This window comes from Squalius cephalus (assembly GCF_949319135.1).
Source record: "Squalius cephalus genome assembly, chromosome: 8".
Taxonomy (NCBI): domain Eukaryota; kingdom Metazoa; phylum Chordata; class Actinopteri; order Cypriniformes; family Leuciscidae; genus Squalius; species Squalius cephalus.
This window is the reverse complement of record NC_137129.1, coordinates 29,307,301-29,326,982: the sequence shown is the minus strand read 5'-3', so window position 1 is coordinate 29,326,982 and position 19,682 is coordinate 29,307,301. Positions and strand designations below refer to the sequence as shown.

Below are 19,682 nucleotides of genomic sequence, written 5' to 3'. Positions count from 1 at the left end.
CTAATAAAACTAGATTGCAATTCATTCTGTAAAATGTATGTCATGACCTGCATGGCCATGCATGGTCACTCACTGGGCTTCCAGATGCATTGTGGGTTGGGAAAGGTATCACAGAAAATGCCTTCATGCCATGATCCCCCGAAGCGGTGTAGCACTCTGCCAGCACGGTCGAGAACAGTGCCCTGTACTTCATTCTTGCCGCTATCTTCACCCCAATAACGTGACTGGACAAACAAGAAATAATATTAGGGTTATTATATACACATGTCTGACAATTTTACTTGAAACTGGCAATCTGGTCTTAATTGTACACAGAATGTTTATTGGTTTTACAGTGCCTGTAGGAGTGTATATTTATTTGTTTATGGTGTCTAAATCTAATTTAAATATTATATTTAACTTTCCTTAAATTTTATTTCTTTATTCGAATGTATTTTTATTTAACAATTATTTATGTTGATATGAGTTTGTGCTCCAAATGGTACCGATGCACAGGTGCACTATAAGTTAATGAAGCAGTACAGACCAATTTGACGGTGGGGAGCAAGCAGAAACAATCATTGACTGCTTGCACACTGAAAAGAACTAACGATCTCATGGACTTTGTCTTTCAAGTTTATTTTGCCAGTTTTGCACGTTTTTCTTTTTGTTGAAATAAATTTTAGGAGAAGCTTTACCATTGACGAGCCAGAGTGTTGATTGATCATGACTCAAGAGGAAGCTCCAGACTGTCTCAAGGACTGAAGATTTGCCAGTCGAAGAGGCATCCAAGATGGCAACATGGGAAATGCAGCTATGATAGCGCGAAGGTATAGCTATGTGTCTTTAAAGCAATGTGGTTATCAGCTGAAGTGTTGTGGTAAAATGAACGAACAAGCATATGAATGTTCCGTTAGAAACCCTTGAGTTTACACGTAAATTAGGCCTAAATTACGACCAAGAAATATTAACTTTTGGTTTATGTGCGAAGATAACTGAACAGCCAGCAAGAATGGCTGATTCAGACACTGATTTAAACACTGGTTTACCCGATAAAGATTTCAAAGAAGAGATGCTGCGAATGCACGCTCAGAGCCGGCAAACTGTCACACATGTAGCATCTGGACCATTGAGGCACGCACAAATTATTCATTTTATTTAATGAATAATCCAGCAAACTCACTCTCCCAACAAATGCCTATGAAACTTCCCCCAAAACTAACATCCCAAATGAAGCTAACACACTGGCAGAACCCGGTGTCCTGTTACAGAACACATTAATACTGATAAGACTTTTTATGACCCCAAAAGGAATTTGCAGAGAGTTGTGACTCACTTAATTCTTGCTGAGGAGAAATAAACCCTTTTAATCCTATATATTCTATATATATATCCACTTGAGAAATGTATGCACATGTATCTAATTTTCCCATCTCATGATTTTCTTTTTATGTGGTTTGGCCTATGTATTCATTCTCTCTTTTAAACTCTTTTGGATGAATGTTTCAGACTTGCATACACTGGTTAACCAAAATCATATGTGTACCATGTTTAGTCTCTATAAACTCCAATCTTCGTTCCCCATTTGTTAATTTACATTACATTTTTGCTAACTTTGTGTATTATAAGAATCTTTAAGATTCTTTTTTTAAACACGCAATCAAATTACATGTTCAAAGGCCTGTTTGAACAAAAGGTTGTAAAGAAATTCCCTCCAGAGGGAACAACTTCTTATTGGCTCACACACCTCCAGAGGGTGTGACATCTTCACGCTTTAAAAATCACTGATCACAAGATCACGCCTCTTAGTCCCTTTCTGAAATCCTGATGTGAAGATAATGCTGAACTAGAAGTTTTCTAAGGACCACCAAGCTTGTGCCAGGCTGCGGCCTTGTCTTTCCATTCACCAAAGATCCTCTGACTCGCTCTCATCAAGACAACATCAGCAAAGATCAATTGGAGCCTCAACAAATTGCATTAGGACAGTTTAACTCAAATGGGCGAGACATGAAAGTATCAAACTTAGTCTCATTATTTGAAACATTAAGTATTCTTACCTTACTGTTGATCTGCAGAATTTCAAATAATGCTAGAATTTCTTGCTTTCCTGTATTCTGCTTCAGCTTTCTTTTCCTTGGTAAACTGTATGCATGCATGTATGTTAGAGTAGTTTAAGTGTTTAGTCTAGTTAATAAAAGTCTTTTTCATGTCACACGTAAAGTTGTCCGTATTTCAAGCTCATATATACTGGAGTCCATAATCATGCAGATTTTGATTACTTGGTCTTAGTAGTACTGTAAAGTAAGAAAAAGACATTTCCCATACCCCGGAAATGTACATTTCTTAGAATGAACAAACAATTAACACTGAGTGTTCACGGGACTGTAGCGTCTGGACCAATGAGACACACACAAATTATTCATTTATTTAATGAATAATCAGCAAACTCACTCTCCCAACCGAGGCCTGTGAAACTTCCCCCAAAAACTAACATCCCAAATTAAGCTAACACACTGTCAGGACACGGTGTCTTGTTACAGGACACACTGAGACTGATAAGAGTTTTACGATCCAAAGGAATGTCCAGAGAGCTGTGAATCTCCCTTAAATTCTTGCAGAGGAGGAGAAATGAACCCTGTTAATCCTATATATTCAATATATAACCACCTGATAAATGTGTAAACGTATCTAATTTCCCCACCTCATGATTTTCCTTTTATGTGTTTGGTTTTTGTATTCTTGTAAACTCTATTGGGTTAATATTTCAGACTTTGCATACTATGGTCAACTAAAATCATATGTGTGGCATGTTTGGTCTCTATAAATTGGTACTTTGAAGATTGAAATCGTGTACATATGCCGATAGCTGTGCAACATATGAGTATTACAAGAATCTTTCTTAGTTTTGTCATCAGACTCCAATCCAGTGTGCCATTGCAAATGGGCATGCTTAAAACAAGGACTCATAAACCTTCTCCACAGAAGAAACTCCCAGTCAGAAATTTTCCCTTCTCATTGGTTGAGCCAGGCCTTCAAGGTGTGTCCCTCGTCAAGCTTTAAAAGCCATCTTCGCTAGCCTCCCACCCTCTTAGCTGCTGGCCTCAACTGTCCTTCACGTTGATAGTGGGGGCCCACAAGGGCCCCAGCAGACCTGAGCCCCGTCTGCCATGCTTTCATACTTCCAAAGGGAATCAGACTGCCTGGTCTTCAATCCAATCAACTCCTGGCCTTCTCTGCACTTCAGGATGCCGTGCCATCCAGCGTGCCCTCAACAGGCCAGGGCAGCAGGCTTCGACTCACAACAGCCATGTGCTCGAAACCACCATGCAAGTTCATCATATCTTCTCCACCCAGCAGAGAAGAAAATGACTGCAACTTGTACAGTGACTTTTGACACTCACGGACCCATCAACGAACTCAATTTTCAACCACTTCAAAAATTGTATCCATGCAAGTATCAATTTAATGAGGTGCTCTGAAAATGATAAGCTGATGGTTCTTTTCATAGTTAAATAGATCTTTTCCATAGTTCTATTTCCTGCTTCCGGTTCCATAACACTCACCATTTTACCTATCCATGTATGTATGTATGTATGTATGTATTGTGACGAGCGTCCTCAGAGGAGTCAGCGTCGCCCTGGCAACAGACACGAAACACCTGCACGTCCTTACCGCGGGCTGATCGGTCACAGCTGCACCTCATCAGCCCACAGCCACAAAAGCGGCACACGCTGAGCAGACAGGCAGACTCTGGTCTCGAGCTGAATGAATCGCTGGTCTAACCTTTCTCTCTGTTCTCCCCAGAAAGCAGCGAGTGACCGACAGCCCACCACTTTGGAGCACGTTTGGACACCCACTTTCGTTTGGACTGAACACTGTAGAGCACTTGGAGCACCAGCCATCACACACCGGCTCACCGACTTTCATCACCTTTAATTTGTTCACTGTAAATAAAATCCACCCTCCGGGGCCTTTTCACTAAGCCTACCTTGTCGAGTGATTCTTCACCCCGTGACAGTGGTGGAGAATGCGGGCAAGTGCGTGAAGAATCACCGGCAAGTTCACCGCCCCAACCCCTAATTTTCTCCTTTTTCTTTTTGTGCACTACAGGAGACGGAAAGCGGCGCGCTCGTTCCCCATAATGGAGGAGGTTTTACAACGCCTCGCGGAGGTGAGCATCCGCCAGCAACAAATTGTAGAACATCTCGCCACTCGCCAGAGCAGGACGGAGGAAGAACTGACCGCCATCCGTGCCACCGCTGCCCAGTGCGTTCCGCCACCTGATCCTCGTGCCCAAGCAACCCGCCTGCTGCCGAAGATGACTGCTGATGATGATGTGGAAGCTTTCCTGCAGGTCTTTGAAACCACCGCCCGATGTGAGGCATGGCCCGAGGACGATTGGGCACGCGGCGTTGGCACCTCTTCTCACAGGAGAAGCCCAACGGGCTTATTTTTCACTTCCCCGTGCGATCGCCGAAGATTATAACGAAGTCAAGCGTGAAATCCTGCCGAGGCTCGGCCTCTCATCCATCTGCGCCACCCAACAGTTTCACGAATGGGAGTTCAAGTCCCGCGTGCCAGCCCGTGCTCAAGCCGCCGAACTCAGCCGCATCGCTCATCATTGGCTGTTGGAAGGGAACCCCACTGCAGCTCAGGTAGCGGAACGAGTGGTGGTCGATCGCCTCCTCCGCGCTCTACCCAGTCCAATTCGGCAAGCGGTTGGCATGAAAAACCCTACCAACACCCTGGAACTTGTGCAGGCGATCGAGCTGGCGGATGCCATCCATCACCGTGAGGCTGGGGATCGAGTGCTGCCGTTTCCCCGGAGGGTGGTCCAGGAGCGGCGCCCGCTCGAAGGCACCTCGCGACCAGTTAGCAGGCCGACGGTTCCCCCGCCGCAAGACGAGCCCATGCCCAGCGCTGAACCCCTAACACCTCCGCGCGCGTGGCTGGCAGGCTGCATCGTCCACCAGCGTGTACCATCGGGAGCCCCTGACGCGGACGTGGTCGTGGAGGGGAAACGTTTCCGGGCCCTGCTAGACTCAGGCAGTGCGGTCACCCTCATCCAGTCGCGGTTGTGTGCCCCCCGAAGCAGCGAAAAGAGCTTTCTGCCGATTACCTGTGTGCACGGAGACACTCGCCAAGTACCGGCCCGTAGAGTCACCATATCGTCACCCCAAGGCACCTGGCCGGTGGAGGCTGGCTTGGTGAAGGACCTGCCGGTGGCCGTACTGCTTGGGAGAGACTGGCCGGGCTTCGACAGACTTCTCACCGCCGCTACTCAGCCTGCCAGCCCAGAGGGGAACCGTCGAAGACGGAGACGGCCGCGTGGACCCCGCCGCAGACCAGCCCTACTTGCCTCCGACAGCGGGAGAGATGGTGAGTCCCCCTCCCAGTCTACTAATCCTTTCTTTGATGTTTACCAACAGGCTGCAGGAGGGGGCTCGTTCGCCAAGGAACAACGGGAGGACGATCGATTGAAGCACTGTTGGTCCCAGGTGCGGGTCGTCGACGGAAAAGACGTCCTCCCACGGCCCCATCCTCTCCCGCATTTTGTCGTTGAGAATGGCCTGCTATACTGTGTCGCACAGCGGAGGGGGGAGGAGAAGAAATTACTGGTTGTACCCCGGGCCAAGACCGAAACTATCCTGGAGCTGGCCCATTCCCATCCCATGGCAGGTCACCTCGGGGCAGCCAACACCACCCAGCGCATCCGCGACCGTTTCCTCTGGCCGGGCCTGGAGGCCGAAGTAAAGCGGTTCTGCCAAGCCTGCCCGACCTGCCAGGTCACGTCGCCCAGGACTCCTCCCCCCAGCCCGCTCATCCCGCTGCCCATCATCGAGGTGCCCTTCGAGCGGATTGGAATGGACATAGTGGGGCCGTTGCCAAAGTCTGCCCGTGGACACGAACACATCCTGGTAATCGTCGACTACGCCACCCGGTACCCAGAAGCAGTTCCCCTACGCAAGGCCACCGCGAAGTCCATCGCCCAGGAGCTGTTTCTGCTGGCCAGCCGAGTCGGCATCCCCTCGGAGATACTGACTGACCAGGGAACACCGTTCATGTCCCGGCTAATGGCAGATCTCTGCAGGCTGCTGCGGGTGAAGCAGTTGAGGACCACGGTTTACCAGCCTCAGACGGACGGGCTCGTGGAGAGGTTCAACCAGACCCTCAAGCAGATGCTGAGACGCGTGGCGGCGGAGGATAAGCGGGATTGGGACCTCATGATTCCCTACGTACTCTTCGGGATCCGCAAAGTACCCCAGGCCTCAACTGGCTTTACCCCCTTTGAGCTCCTGTTCGGCCGCCAACCACGTGGGCTCCTCGACATCGCCAGGGAAGCTTGGGAGCAGCAGCCTGCCCCTCATCGCACCATCATCGAACATGTTCGACAAATGAGAGAACGGATCGATCGAGTGATGCCATTAGTCCGGGAACACCTCAGCAAAGCCCAACAAGCGCAGCAACGCCATTATGACCGGGCAGCCCAACCACGGGAGTTCCAGCCGAGAGACCGCGTCATGGTCCTGGTCCCCAGCTCTGCCTGCAAGTTCCTGGCCTCCTGGAAAGGACCATACACGGTGGTGGAAAGGATTGGACCAGTCATATACCGCCTGAGACAACCTGGACGACGCCAGACAGAGCAACTCTACCATATAAACCTCCTAAAGAAGTGGGTGGGGACCCGGGACCAAGTGGCGGCCCTAAGTCTCACCGATCCCGTGGTTGTGGACGTCAACCCCCATCTTTCGGCTGCCCAGAAGGCAGAGCTGCAACACCTGGTCAGTCAGTTCCAGGATGTGTTCTCATCCCAGCCCGGGCAGACCAATGTGGTCCAGCATGACGTCAGGACACCCCCAGGAGTCGTCGTCAGGCAACGGCCCTACCGTGTCCCGGAGGCTCGTCGGCAGGCTATTGAGGAGGAAATCCAAAAAATGCTGAAGTTGGGGGTAATTGAACCATCCCGGAGCCCGTGGTCCAGCCCCATTGTGATGGTCCCAAAGCCGGATGGCACCCTCCGCTTTTGTAACGACTTCCGCCGCCTGAACGAAGTCTCCGAATTCGACGGGTACCCCATGCCTCGGGTCGACGAGCTGCTGGACCGTTTGGGAAGGGCCCGGTATATCAGCACCTTAGACCTCACCAAAGGTTATTGGCAGGTACCACTCTCCGAAGCTGCTAAACCTAAGACTGCTTTCTCGACCCCCAGTGGCCACTGGCAGTACCGGACCCTTCCCTTCGGCCTGCACGGGGCCCCCGCGACTTTCCAGCGAATGATGGACATCATCCTACGGCCCCACCAGGCCTACGCAGCCGCCTACATCGACGATGTCGTGATCCACTCCGAGGCATGGGAGGAACATCTGGAACGTCTGCGGAGGGTGCTTTCGGAGCTCCGGCGGGCTGGACTCACTGCCAACCCCCGCAAGTGTCATCTAGCTCTCTCCGAGGCCAAGTACCTGGGATTCCGAGTCGGACGAGGCCTCATACAACCCCAGGAGAAGAAGGTAGAGGCCATCCACTCCGCCCCGAGACCCCAGACAAAGACCCAGGTACGAGCCTTCTTGGGGTTGGCAGGGTATTACCGGTGTTTTATCCCCAACTTCTCCTCTTTAGCCGCCCCCCTGACAGACCTGACCAGGAAGGGGCAGCCGGAGAAAGTATGCTGGACCCCAGCCGTCGAGGAGGCCTTCGCCCGGGTCAAAGCAGCACTGCCGTCCTCACCGGTACTCCGCGCTCCAGACTTTGGCTGCCCCTTCCTGCTGCAGACGGATGCCTCCGACACAGGACTGGGAGCCATCCTGTCCCAAATCCAGGAAGGTGAGGAGCATCCGATCATCTATATCAGCAGGAAGCTGTCCCCGGCCGAGAGGAGGTACGCCGCCGTCGAGAGGGAGGCCCTGGCCATCAAGTGGGCAGTCCTGGAGCTCCGGTACTACCTCCTAGGCCGCAAGTTCACCCTGGTCACAGACCATGCGCCTCTTCAATGGATGGCCCGCGCCAAGGACACCAACGCCAGGGTGACTCGCTGGTTCCTAGCACTCCAGGACTTCCACTTTGAGGTACGACATCGGGCCGGGGCCGCCAACGCGAACGCTGATGGCCTCTCACGAATCTGGACAGCTTATGCAGGTCTGTTAGGGGTCATTCCCCACCCTCCCCTTATTTCACCCCTACTGTCTCTGTATGTTCACAGGACCAGAACGACGCTTAGGGGGGGGAATGTGACGAGCGTCCTCAGAGGAGTCAGCGTCGCCCTGGCAACAGACACGAAACACCTGCACGTCCTTACCGCGGGCTGATCGGTCACAGCTGCACCTCATCAGCCCACAGCCACAAAAGCGGCACACACTGAGCAGACAGGCAGACTCTGGTCTCGAGCTGAATGAATCGCTGGTCTAACCTTTCTCTCTGTTCTCCCCAGAAAGCAGCGAGTGACCGACAGCCCACCACTTTGGAGCACGTTTGGACACCCACTTTCGTTTGGACTGAACACTGTAGAGCACTTGGAGCACCAGCCATCACACACCGGCTCACCGACTTTCATCACCTTTAATTTGTTCACTGTAAATAAAATCCACCCTCCGGGGCCTTTTCACTAAGCCTGCCTTGTCGAGTGATTCTTCACCCCGTGACAGTATGTATGAATGTATGTATGTTTGTTTAGTTTAGTTATGTTTGTGATTTAGTTAATAAAACTTGTGCACAATTATGTATTTGGTTTCTGAGCCTGCTTGCAACAAAGTATCATGTTACATGCTCTAAGTTCTGTACATGCTAAGAAATTATTATTTTTCTGTGACCATGAAAGATACACTTTTCTTAGAATAAATGAATAATCAAAGAGTTCGTTGGAACTGATTAATTGATTGTAAAATTAATTTAGCTTACCTCAAAGTGAATCTAATTAACTGACCCAAATATTAATAATTAATCATAATTGGAAATTATGAGTTATTATTAATATTTCCCCTTTGAGCTAATATTGTTACAGAATGGTGGAGAATGCGGGCATCGTATTAAACATTGTATGCAAGCAGACAGTAATCAATCATATGTTGTTCCATAACTTTTTATTAACATTGTATACATGCACGTACATGTTTCTGATAAAATCAGCAAAACTATAGCTTGAATATGCCTTCCTACGAACGGCAGAAAGTTTCTCAATGATATAATGCATGTTTAAATCGTAGGATAAGAAACTCCTGATATTGAGCGCAAGCCTTCTCTGACAAAGAAATCTCAGATTAACCGCGCGTATAAATGGTACCAGAACTTTAAACCGTACGATAAGAAAGTCCTGATATTAGCGAAGCAATCCTAATTTCAGTTGTAAATCAAGCGTAAGCCTTCTCTGACGAAGAAATCTCAGATTAGCGGAACGTATAAATGGTACCAGAACAAATTAATCTGATCATTGGGCGAATGAATCCCCATTTTCAGCATTTTTGAAGGTGATTGAGCAATGCTCCTCAGTCACCGATTAAGGCCTTATTATTCGTTACGTCATTGTATTCATATTAAACCGCTGAACCGCTCATATGAAACAATCACGTCGAATTAGTGGTATAAATTGTAGCCTAGCTAACTAGTAATTTGCCATTGTCTGTAAAGGGACTGTGCTGTTTTGATTTGTGAAAGAGTCACATCACTTGCATGCAACTTCATGAGTTTAAACTGGAGTTCTCAATGCAAACCTTCATTCACAACCCGATCGCTGCTCCATTCGATTTCTGTTGTTGGTTGGCATGGGTCTCTTAGCAACACATGACACCGGAAAGTGCGAGCAGGCACTTCTGAGAATCTGATAACAGCACAAAACCTCACAGACCCTTGAGTAAAGCTTGCTCCCTAGCAACCCTTCACACATACAAGTTAAAGCCCTTTACCTCGACGGATAGCTTTTAGCGCCGGCTAAACTTAGACACATGTGAGCGTAAAGTGTAACCTTTAAACCAAAGACTATAGACTTTGGGCCTTGGCCCTTGAAACAAAGAGATAGTGATTTGAACACGAGTAACAAGAGTCAAAGCTCCTCGAGGCTTTGAATCAAAGGAGTCAATTGCGTCACAAATTATTCTTTGTTTTGAAGCGCCCTCGCTGGCGACCCCTGCTGGTCAGAACAGTGTAAGTGTAAAGAAAACTCAACTCAATGAAACACCTTTCACAAACCAATCGCAAAGGTTTGATCAAAGGTGTAAGCAAGTAATGGCAATGCACAAACTATCTAATACCGTTTAATATGAGGTGTCTTTCAAGGCACGATATTGTAAGGATGGACTTTTACTAAGACTGAATTCAAGAATTCTAACCTGCAATAAAACAATAAAACTCACTAATCTGAAGAAGAGATCTATGGGACAGAGAGCACAACACAACTTCTCCAATCTAGTATCTTCCCCCCATGCTGAGTTACTGACTCCTCACACTATCTTCTCCCCTCCAGGTCTCATTCAGTCATGCAAAACACACACACCTACTGTCTCCAGTTGTTTTATGAGAGGTCAAAATAAATACTTTTGGTGCGAATGGTAAAGAAGTTTCATTCCCGCAGCAGTAGAACAGTCAGAAAAAAGAAAACAATGCCTGTTCTTCTGATGTGGGAGATGCCCCAATAAAGATTGTTGATAACATTTGTCTTTATCCCCCAAACTCAGGCGTCACTTGGAGCACGAGAAAGGGTCCAACAAAAGCTGAATAAATATTTGGGTGCTAGATGTTCATTGTTCTTTTGTTCCACTTGGGTATTTAAAGGGAATTGGTAAACCACTCAAGGAAGCATCTGTAAACAGAACTTCCCACACTGTTGCTGTGTGTCTCTATTGCCAGGTATGCTGACTCTTTGAAACTATTTTTGATATTGCATTTTGAATGTTGTCTCTATTATATGCTGATCAGTTGTGTATTATGTATTCTTTTTAATTCTTTTTATTGGATGTTTAATTCTGCCTGGCAAAAATAAATGTTAACCTTGATTTATTCTGCATTCTTCTGAAATCATTATTTCCAGTAGATTAAAAGTGTAGTCTGGTGTTTCCGCAAATCTTTGTCCAGGATAGATCAAACTGAAGGCACTTTGAATGGAGCATGGGGCACATCTTAGGAAGACCTTCTGATTTCTGACTATTCCCTGACTTAGCATGTTGTACGCTGCAAATATTATAAAAAATTACACCTATGGGTCTGCAGTGAGCGGCTGCATAGGGTAAAATACTTGCACTGCACCCTCTGACTATTTCAGGACTGGCTAGTTTGTGATCGTGAGCGCACATTCGAGATAATTTCGAAACAGCTATGACGCGCAACGAAGCCCGTTTACTGAAATCCCGTGACTTTAGCAGTCTGATACATGCTCAGAATCACTGATTTGAGACAAATGATTCACACTGGTTTCAGAGCTTCACGAAGCATGTCTCATAGGCAGTTTAAACTACTCCGTCCTCTCTCTCGACCCCCTTTCTTTTGGTTTCACTTTTAATTGAAACCCAGATACATTGGTTTTTATTTGTGTTTCATTTATTTCGACTTAACCCTCTGGGGTCTGAGGGGTTTTCTGGGCCCTGGAGGCGTTCTGACATGCTCTGACATTTGTGCTTTTTTCAGTTATTTATAAACATGTTAATGGCAAAGGTGTAAATTCACTCTATATAGCACAAACAGGGCTACCATAATATGCTATCAACATGCATGAATATGTTTGAATTTTTAAGAGAATAATGTTTATGCGTGGTTATTGAAAAAAATAAAAATGAAAGTTGCTGAAATAAGACCACAAAACACATACTAAATATGTGTCCACAAGACTTTTGACTAATGAATGTTGTCGCTTCGAGTTCTGGCTTCAAAATGATGTGAAAATCATCCTGCCTAATCGTTCAAATAAAACAATACATTGATTTAAACGTTGTAAAACAGTTTTTTTGTCAGAAGAGGTTTATGCACGGGAGTGGTAATGGCCTATCAATATTAATGAGATTCAGACCAGGGGTGTGACAGACACTCCCTCAATGGCTAATGGGGCCATCAAGTGAAGCAGCCTGGAAGAAGTAGAGGAGATTCAAAGGTTTTGTTTTTCAATCTGTTTTATTGTAATTCCTCTATGTGGAGGAACTAAATGTTCTAAATTTGCTGTAAGCAAATCAAATGTGAGCAAAATAAAAAAATAATCAGTCTGCTATAAACAAAGCAATTGTGAGCGATAAACAAAAGTAAAGGCAGGTATCTCACAGTATGGATGCACAATGTATGTATATATCTGTTGATGGTCCATAGGACAGAGAAATATCACTGCGTCACCGCGAGTATCTGTTTATGGGCCATATAGACCGCACGCATTTAGTGACGCACGCAATGAACGGAACGTTCGCGAACGACACATCAATACATTTCCAACAAACATCTGTGCATAAGGCAGTATTGAAGCATGATAAGCAGTGTCATAGTCTAACCAAAATCATACATTTATATATATATATATATATACACATTTATATATATATATATATATATATATATATATATATATATATATATATATATATTAGAGGTGGGCATAGATTAATTTTTTTAATCTAGATTAATCTAGATTAATTTTGAAATTAATCTAGATTAATCTAGATTAAAATGGCTCATTTGAATTCTGCCGAAGACATTCAGAATATGTGTGCTACCGGAATAATGACTATAAAAGTAAGTCTTTGAGAACGGGTTTCTCAAGCCAGGTGGCGCATTAGACCAGGGGCTCATCTCCTGTTTCCACAATGCATCACAAACTGCTTGAGAAAGCTGTTCCACTCATAGACTTTAAAAGGTTACTGTTACCGTCCGTAGGCAACATTAGGTAGGCCCATGTTATTATCAACTACTATAGGCTATCAATTAGGGATGGGCGATATGGCCTAAAATCCATATTGTGATATACATTGCAGCCTCTTGCGATAACGATATATATTATAATAAAACCATTTCAGAACAGGTTACACAGACCCTGCTAAATAACTGCTAAATGTTTTTTTTTTTTTTTTTTGAAAGGGTGTATGTAGTTTTGAGAACATATATTGTGCAAAACTGTAAGTATACAACATAATTTTGCAGATAAATAAAATTTAAGTACACTATAGCTGCAGAGACTTAAGTAGGTCTAATGTTTAATATGGCTTGGAGCTTATGAAACCCCACATTTAAAATTAGAATATTGTCTAACTGATGTCTTTTCAGTTAAAAAGAAACACAACAACGATTCTTAAAATCGGGCGCTTTTAATAAAAAGAGATTATGTGCTACACCACTCACTAAGATATATTGGGAATAATACGCGCGCGCTGGTATTCAGTGATATGTTTCGTTTTGAATTTGAGGTGGTAGAACGGATTAGTCGTGTGTTAACTTACCGAACTGTTACACCACACAGTCTACGTCGGACGGCTTAAATCCGAACCAAGTCCAAATAATGGATATTGCACGGATCTTTTACACCAGCTTTCACTTTCAGCCGTGTTTACTTAAGATGACGACGAATATGATGCGTTGCAGCCGGGTGTTCCTCGCGGCCGCGGGTAGATTGCGTCATCATAGCTTGTGTCATAGACATCAGCTTGTGTAGCTTGAGCCAGCTCCCAACCCAACTTGGAGAATAGATTAACGGCGATATTTTTTTTATCGCGCGATAAGAGTCTCGCGTTAACGCCGATAACGGCCCACCACTAATATATATATATATATATATATATATATATATATATATATATATATATATATATATATATATATATATATAAAATGTCTAGTATTTAGACAGTAGGCCTAGGCTATCACATATTTTACCGGAGGCTGAAATATATTTAGACTAAATCACATTACACTTAAGCAGATATTCGCAAATAAGCTACATTAAACATAAGGCAGTATTTTAGCATGATAATCAGTGTTATAAGCTAATCAAAACTGAGTGAAATATATTTAATAAACATATGTTTAGAGAGTAATAGCCTATCACATTGAAAAAGTTTACACTTGAGCAAACGAATGTTAGGGATATTGTAAGGCAATCTTTCCTGTAAGATGTCAAAAGCTAGCCAAAACTACAGGTGCTGGTCATATAATTAGAATATCATCAAAAAGTTAATTTATTTCAAGAATTCAACTTAACAGGTGAAACTAATATATTATATAGACTCATTACATGCAAAGTGAGATATTTCAAGCCTTTATTTGTTATAATTTTGATGATTATGGCTTACAGCTTATGAAACCCACAAAATCAAAATCCCAGAAAATTAGAATATTACATGAAATCACACAGTAATTACAGAGTAATACCATGGTCATTGAACCAGGTTTTGGTTCTTTTGGCAGTGTGGGCAGGTGCAAATCCTGCTGGAAAATGAAGTCAGCATGAAGTGCTCTGAAAATGTCCTGGTAGACGGCTGCGTTGACTCTGGATTTAATAAAGCACAGTGGACCAAAGTCATCTTTTCTGATGAGAGCAAATTTTGCATCTCATTTGGATACCAAGGTCCCAGAGTCTGGAAGAAGAATGGAGAGGCACACAATCCAAGATGCTTGAAGTCCAGTGTGAAGTTTCCACAGTCTGTGTTGGTTTGGGGAGCCATGTCATCGGCTGGTGTTGGTCCACTGTGCTGTCCACTCAACGCAGCCGTCTACCAGGACATTTTCAGAGCACTTCATGCTTCCTTCAGCAGACAAGCTTTATGGAGATGCTGACTTCATTTTCCAGCAGGATTTGCACCTGCCCACACTGCCAAAAGAACCAAAACCTGGTTCAATGACCATGGGATTACTGTGTAATTACTGTGTGATTTCATGTAATATTCTAATTTTCTGGGATTTTGATTTCGTGGGTTTCATAAGCTGTAAGCCATAATCATCAAAATTATAACAAATAAAGGCTTGAAATATCTCACTTTGCATGTAATGAGTCTATATAATATATTAGTTTCACCTGTTAAGTTGAATTCTTGAAATAAATCAAATTTTTGATGATATTCTAATTTTATGACCAGCACCTGTAAGCAAAATATAGTCTGAAAATTCATGAGTTCTATATTATCAGAAAAATAATTATATAACAGTAAAACTTACTCCGAAATTGTGTCCACGGCGGGATCAATTCGCTCTTGAAAATGCTGCTGTTCATTGTCTGAGTTACAATCTTTCTCTGAGGAAAAGGTGAATTCTTCCTCGCTGTCCAGAATCATCTGAAGGGCGTCTTTACCGGAGAAACAAGCCATCCTCTTTAAACGCGATGAACTATCAGTGAATCTGATCTGATGAAACTTCGTGTTTTCAAGGCATTGATCGGGGGGCGGGTGCGAAGCATAGATTACCTAAACTATTTACCATGTGAATAGCACCGGGGGCGGGGCGACCTCAGCTTATTAGAGATAATGAAGGGAGAAGGAAAAAATGGTACCTCTCCTTGCTTTTAAAGGGACTACATAAGCTGAGAATATTTGTTTTTTATATAAATTACTTCATTTAAAAGAAGAGATTTCAAGCTTCATAAAGACATATCTCACGTGTCTGTGTGAGAAGTATTCGCTGAGTTATGGTTCATTTTCGGACGCGTTTCAGAATATCAAATAACTTAAAGAACTGGTTGAACTCAAAGAGAGACGCTAAAGCCATCAGTGTTCAGCCAGAGCTGAAGTCCAAACACTGACTCAGCAATGCTGTAACATCATAGACAAACGCAAGGGGGTCCTGAACAGAACTGAAACAGTCCAACCACCTGCAAATGGACCCCACAAGAAAGATGTATCCTGCCAAACTTGCAATCAGCAGGGAAACCTCCCTCAGCCACGCACAGAGTTACCAAGGGGGGAGACAAATCCCTCTGCTTAACAACATCATCGGACGGTTTCCTGAAAGCTTCTGCAGCCGAAGAAGGAAAAGGATTGATTCAGACAAATCCTGAAACAACACGTGAAGTGACACTCAACTTCAACCTCAACTGAATGGCCAGACAGATCCCTGCATTTACACCAGAGCTTGCAGGAGACCACGACGTCCATGCTTACCTGCGAGACATTGACTTTCACCTGCAGTCTTTGATGAGTGTGCACCATCAAGATAGACAGTATCTGATCTGGATCACAACCAGCCCAGAGTGGCACCGCGTTCTGGCTTTGGCTGTGGCACTACCAGCAGCTGGAACAAGCCATCAGAACAGGATTCTCAGACTTAAGAGTCTGAATGCAGACTGGGCACTGCCCAGACACCAAACAGACCTAAAAGTGCCTGTGCTACTACCACAGGCTCCGAACGAGCTTACCTTGGAGCTTGCAACGAACCTGTGACAGAGGAAGACACCAGCTCCAACAACCTTTTCCTCCAAAACCAGTTAGTCACCATTTCTGGCCTCTCCACGCAATGCCCACTCAATGATGCGTGACCTGACGCAGAAGGCCTTTAACACACAAGGCCTTGTCAGAAAGGGTTCCTTACACCCCATTGATCAGAAGGCACACAGCACAACCATAATGCATGCCTCTGCTACAAAGTTCATAGTCAGCATAGAACATAACTTGTTAACCCTCTGGGGTCTGAGGGGTTTTCTGGGCCCTGGAGGCGTTCTGACATGCTCTGACATTTGTGCTTTTTTCAGTTATTTATAAACATGTTAATGGCAAAGGTGTAAATTCACTCTATATAGCACAAACAGGGCTACCATAATATGCAAGCAACATGCATGTATATGTTTGAAATTTTAAGAGAATAATATTTATGCGTGGTTATCGAAAAAAATAAAAATGAAAGTTGCTGAAATAAGACCACAAAACACATACTAAATATGTGTCCACAAGACTTTTGACTAATGAATGTTGTCGCTTCGAGTTCTGGCTTCAAAATGATGTGAAAATCATCCTGCCTAATCGTTCACACACAATTTAAATCAATGTATTGTTTTATAAGACAAGTTTTGCTTGGAAAGCCAATATACGAGGGGGGTGTGAACGAGGAGTGGTTTATACCTGAGAATACAATGTCCCACCCAGTATGCGTAATGACTCTGCATAATGAGCCATTCATTCAGGTGTGACACTTCAGCCACAAGAATGAATGCAAGGACAAAAGATATATTTAGAAGACGACTTATATTGACCATTTAAGATTTTGCTTACATCTATCTTGTAAATATGTTTAGCTATTTTATTAAAAAGGTTACAATTACAACAATAATTACAATTTCAACAATATTTCAAGTGTAAACTCTTTACTCTTTCTTTGTAAAAAAATGATTATAGGCCTACATTTTATCATATGTATTCATTAGTTTGAATATAGCCAACACTGGAACAGCTAACATCTTAGTTGATGACTATTTTTGACAAAAATAGTATATTATATATACTTACATTTTATTTCAACATATTTCAGTTGATTTTTACTCATCTCAGTATAGCAATACAGTTTGCTAAAACATCATTCATTCACACACAGAAACTCGTTTAAAATGTAAACTGTCTTTTTGTGAGCTGTGGTAACCAGCACATCTCTGCCGTTCATTCATTCACAGAAACGCGATTCACTTGAGAAGGAAAAAAAAAAACTTACTACAGTATTCCTCAGCTCAGTCGGATCCTTGCTCCTCGAAATACCCGCACTTCTGAGGTAGATTTTCCATTATTATTATTGGTAAAAAAGGTGGTAAAAAGCACAACACTTTGTTTTTATTGTGAGTATACACAAAAATAATACACACTTAACAGAATCGATTGATGTATGAAACTCCTATGAATGAATGAATGAATGAATGAATGAATGAATGAATAGCTTTATTGGTCACTAGTCACAAGTACCAGCGAAATTCCGCCATCAACCTGTCCATACAAACATACATACAATATGACAAGGGGGTAGACAGGACAGGAAGACAGAGCATTTTAGGAAAGAATACAGCATAAACATGAGGAGAGGTGAGGAGAAAAAAAGGCCACCCCCAGACTACGCTCCTGTAAGGAGTCCAGTTTGGGAACAGTAAAAAACACCTCAGCAACATTTGCACATAATCAGTACACAACAGGAACACACAAGACTTGCAACAGGGGAGGGTAGTGGGGGATGGAGGTAACCCAGCACAAGCAAGCAGCCATCCGGTTCCTGCAGCCATTCTTCGGCGCTGGTCGGACCCGCCTGCCAGACTGGTGGTATGTAGCGTCGAAGGCGAGGGATGGGGGTATGGGGTGGTGATTGCATATCTGTATATATGTAGTGCGTGTATGTGTAGGCCTGGAGAGCCGCTGCGTCTGGCATCCTAATCTAGCCTCAGTCCGCAGGATGTCATTGCGAAACACAGCAATTGCTATGGAGACAGCCTTGATCAGGTCCCAGACAGAGTCAACAATCAGCAGGTGTCAGTGTGGAGTGGGGGAAGGAACGCAAGAGCGTCTCACTGCAGTGCTCTCACCAGGGGGAGTTGTTGTTGCAGCAGCGGCCTCGCCAAGGCCAGTGCTGGTTGAGGGGGGCCGAAAGCAGATAAGATTGGGGTTGTTTGGTCTTGGGACGAGTAGCTGCATTCCAATTTACACAGCTCCTGGTCCATTTTGGTCTCGATCCATTTGCCTTTGCAAAGCTGTCAGCTTCTCCAAGATGTTATCCATATTTTGGTTCATAGTCACCAAAGTCACAGTCTGAGTGCTGACAGCTCTGCCCACTGCTTCAATCATGACGGGCAGCCTTATTGGGTTTTGGACAGCTGTCACCGTCTTCTTAATTCCTCGATAAACCAGGGCAATGCCTAATCCAAACAGCAGAAAACCTGTTATCATGGTTCCGAATAGGTAGATATCTTCAATGTCCTCCACGGAAAGAGCCGCCAGACACACGACCCGCCACCTCTCCCACGCGTCCATCGTGTAGCCAGCTGAGAACGTTCCGGCAGGGCAGTCAGGTTCCCCCGAACCCAAGCTTCTCGTCGAGAAGATGGTGTCAATTGCGTTGAGAGACCAGTTGATCAAATCCATAATTTCTTAATTTGGAGAGCAGTGCGGAGAGAGTCTCTCAAAGTACAAGTAGACTATACGAGACGAGAGGAGCAAAGCAGGGTAGATAAGGGAGAGGAGGATAAGAAAGTGCGACCGCCTTCGTTGAGAGCAAAAGAAGAAGTCAAATGGAAAATCAAAGTCAACAGAGTATTTATGAGTCTCTTTTACACTGATAAAAAAAAGCGAGCTGGTATCGCCGGCGATACCGCCGACCCCAGGGGGTTAAGTAGATGAAAATGTGTGCTCACAAAAAGAAGCATGAAGCTGCATTAGTAAAATTAGAATTTTACTAATTTAAAGAAAATCTTGAATGCATGTGTAAGCCTCACGTGCCAACAGACTATGCACTGCTTTTGAACCATACAGACATTTGCCACCTTCTGGGTGAAATTGGCACTGCTGCATATTAGTTTCCATGACAATGACTTGTCACATGAAAAACTAACTTTAAATAGGGCATGCATCACCCTGACGCCAGATAGTAAGCAAACCACCTGAGCTGCGTAAACTAACATGACCCAGCACACCTTCGCTTAAACTACTGTTATCCTAAAAGTGTGCATTTGATCATTCCGATCCAAATAGGACACAACATGCAATACGCATTTTGATCACTGGTTGCTGGCTTGTTTAAATGCAGATAAAACGATAGCTGGAATTGACATCTCTACTAAAAGTGAAAAAGTCTTAGAT

At 44.5% G+C, this 19,682-nt stretch overlaps 2 protein-coding genes across 4 annotated transcripts in view; one reads left to right on the top strand and one right to left on the bottom strand.

Annotated features, from left to right (window-relative positions):
- LOC307162534 (oxysterol-binding protein-related protein 7-like) overlaps nucleotides 1–19,682 on the bottom strand; it is a 272,901-nt gene that overhangs the window by 3,766 nt on the left and 249,453 nt on the right. For all 3 annotated transcript variants that reach the window (XM_079877912.1, XM_079877913.1, XM_079877914.1), the window contains one exon: nucleotides 74–224. In XM_079877912.1, the coding sequence (XP_079734038.1) occupies nucleotides 74–224 (151 nt within the window). The remainder of the gene's footprint in view (nucleotides 1–73; nucleotides 225–19,682) is intronic.
- LOC307162539 (uncharacterized protein) lies at nucleotides 4,224–8,507 on the top strand. Its single transcript, XM_079877927.1, has 2 exons — nucleotides 4,224–5,358; nucleotides 8,405–8,507. Exons 1-2 carry the CDS (start codon nucleotides 4,308–4,310, stop codon nucleotides 8,416–8,418), a joined length of 1,065 nt encoding a protein of 354 aa, XP_079734053.1. The 5' UTR covers nucleotides 4,224–4,307; the 3' UTR covers nucleotides 8,419–8,507.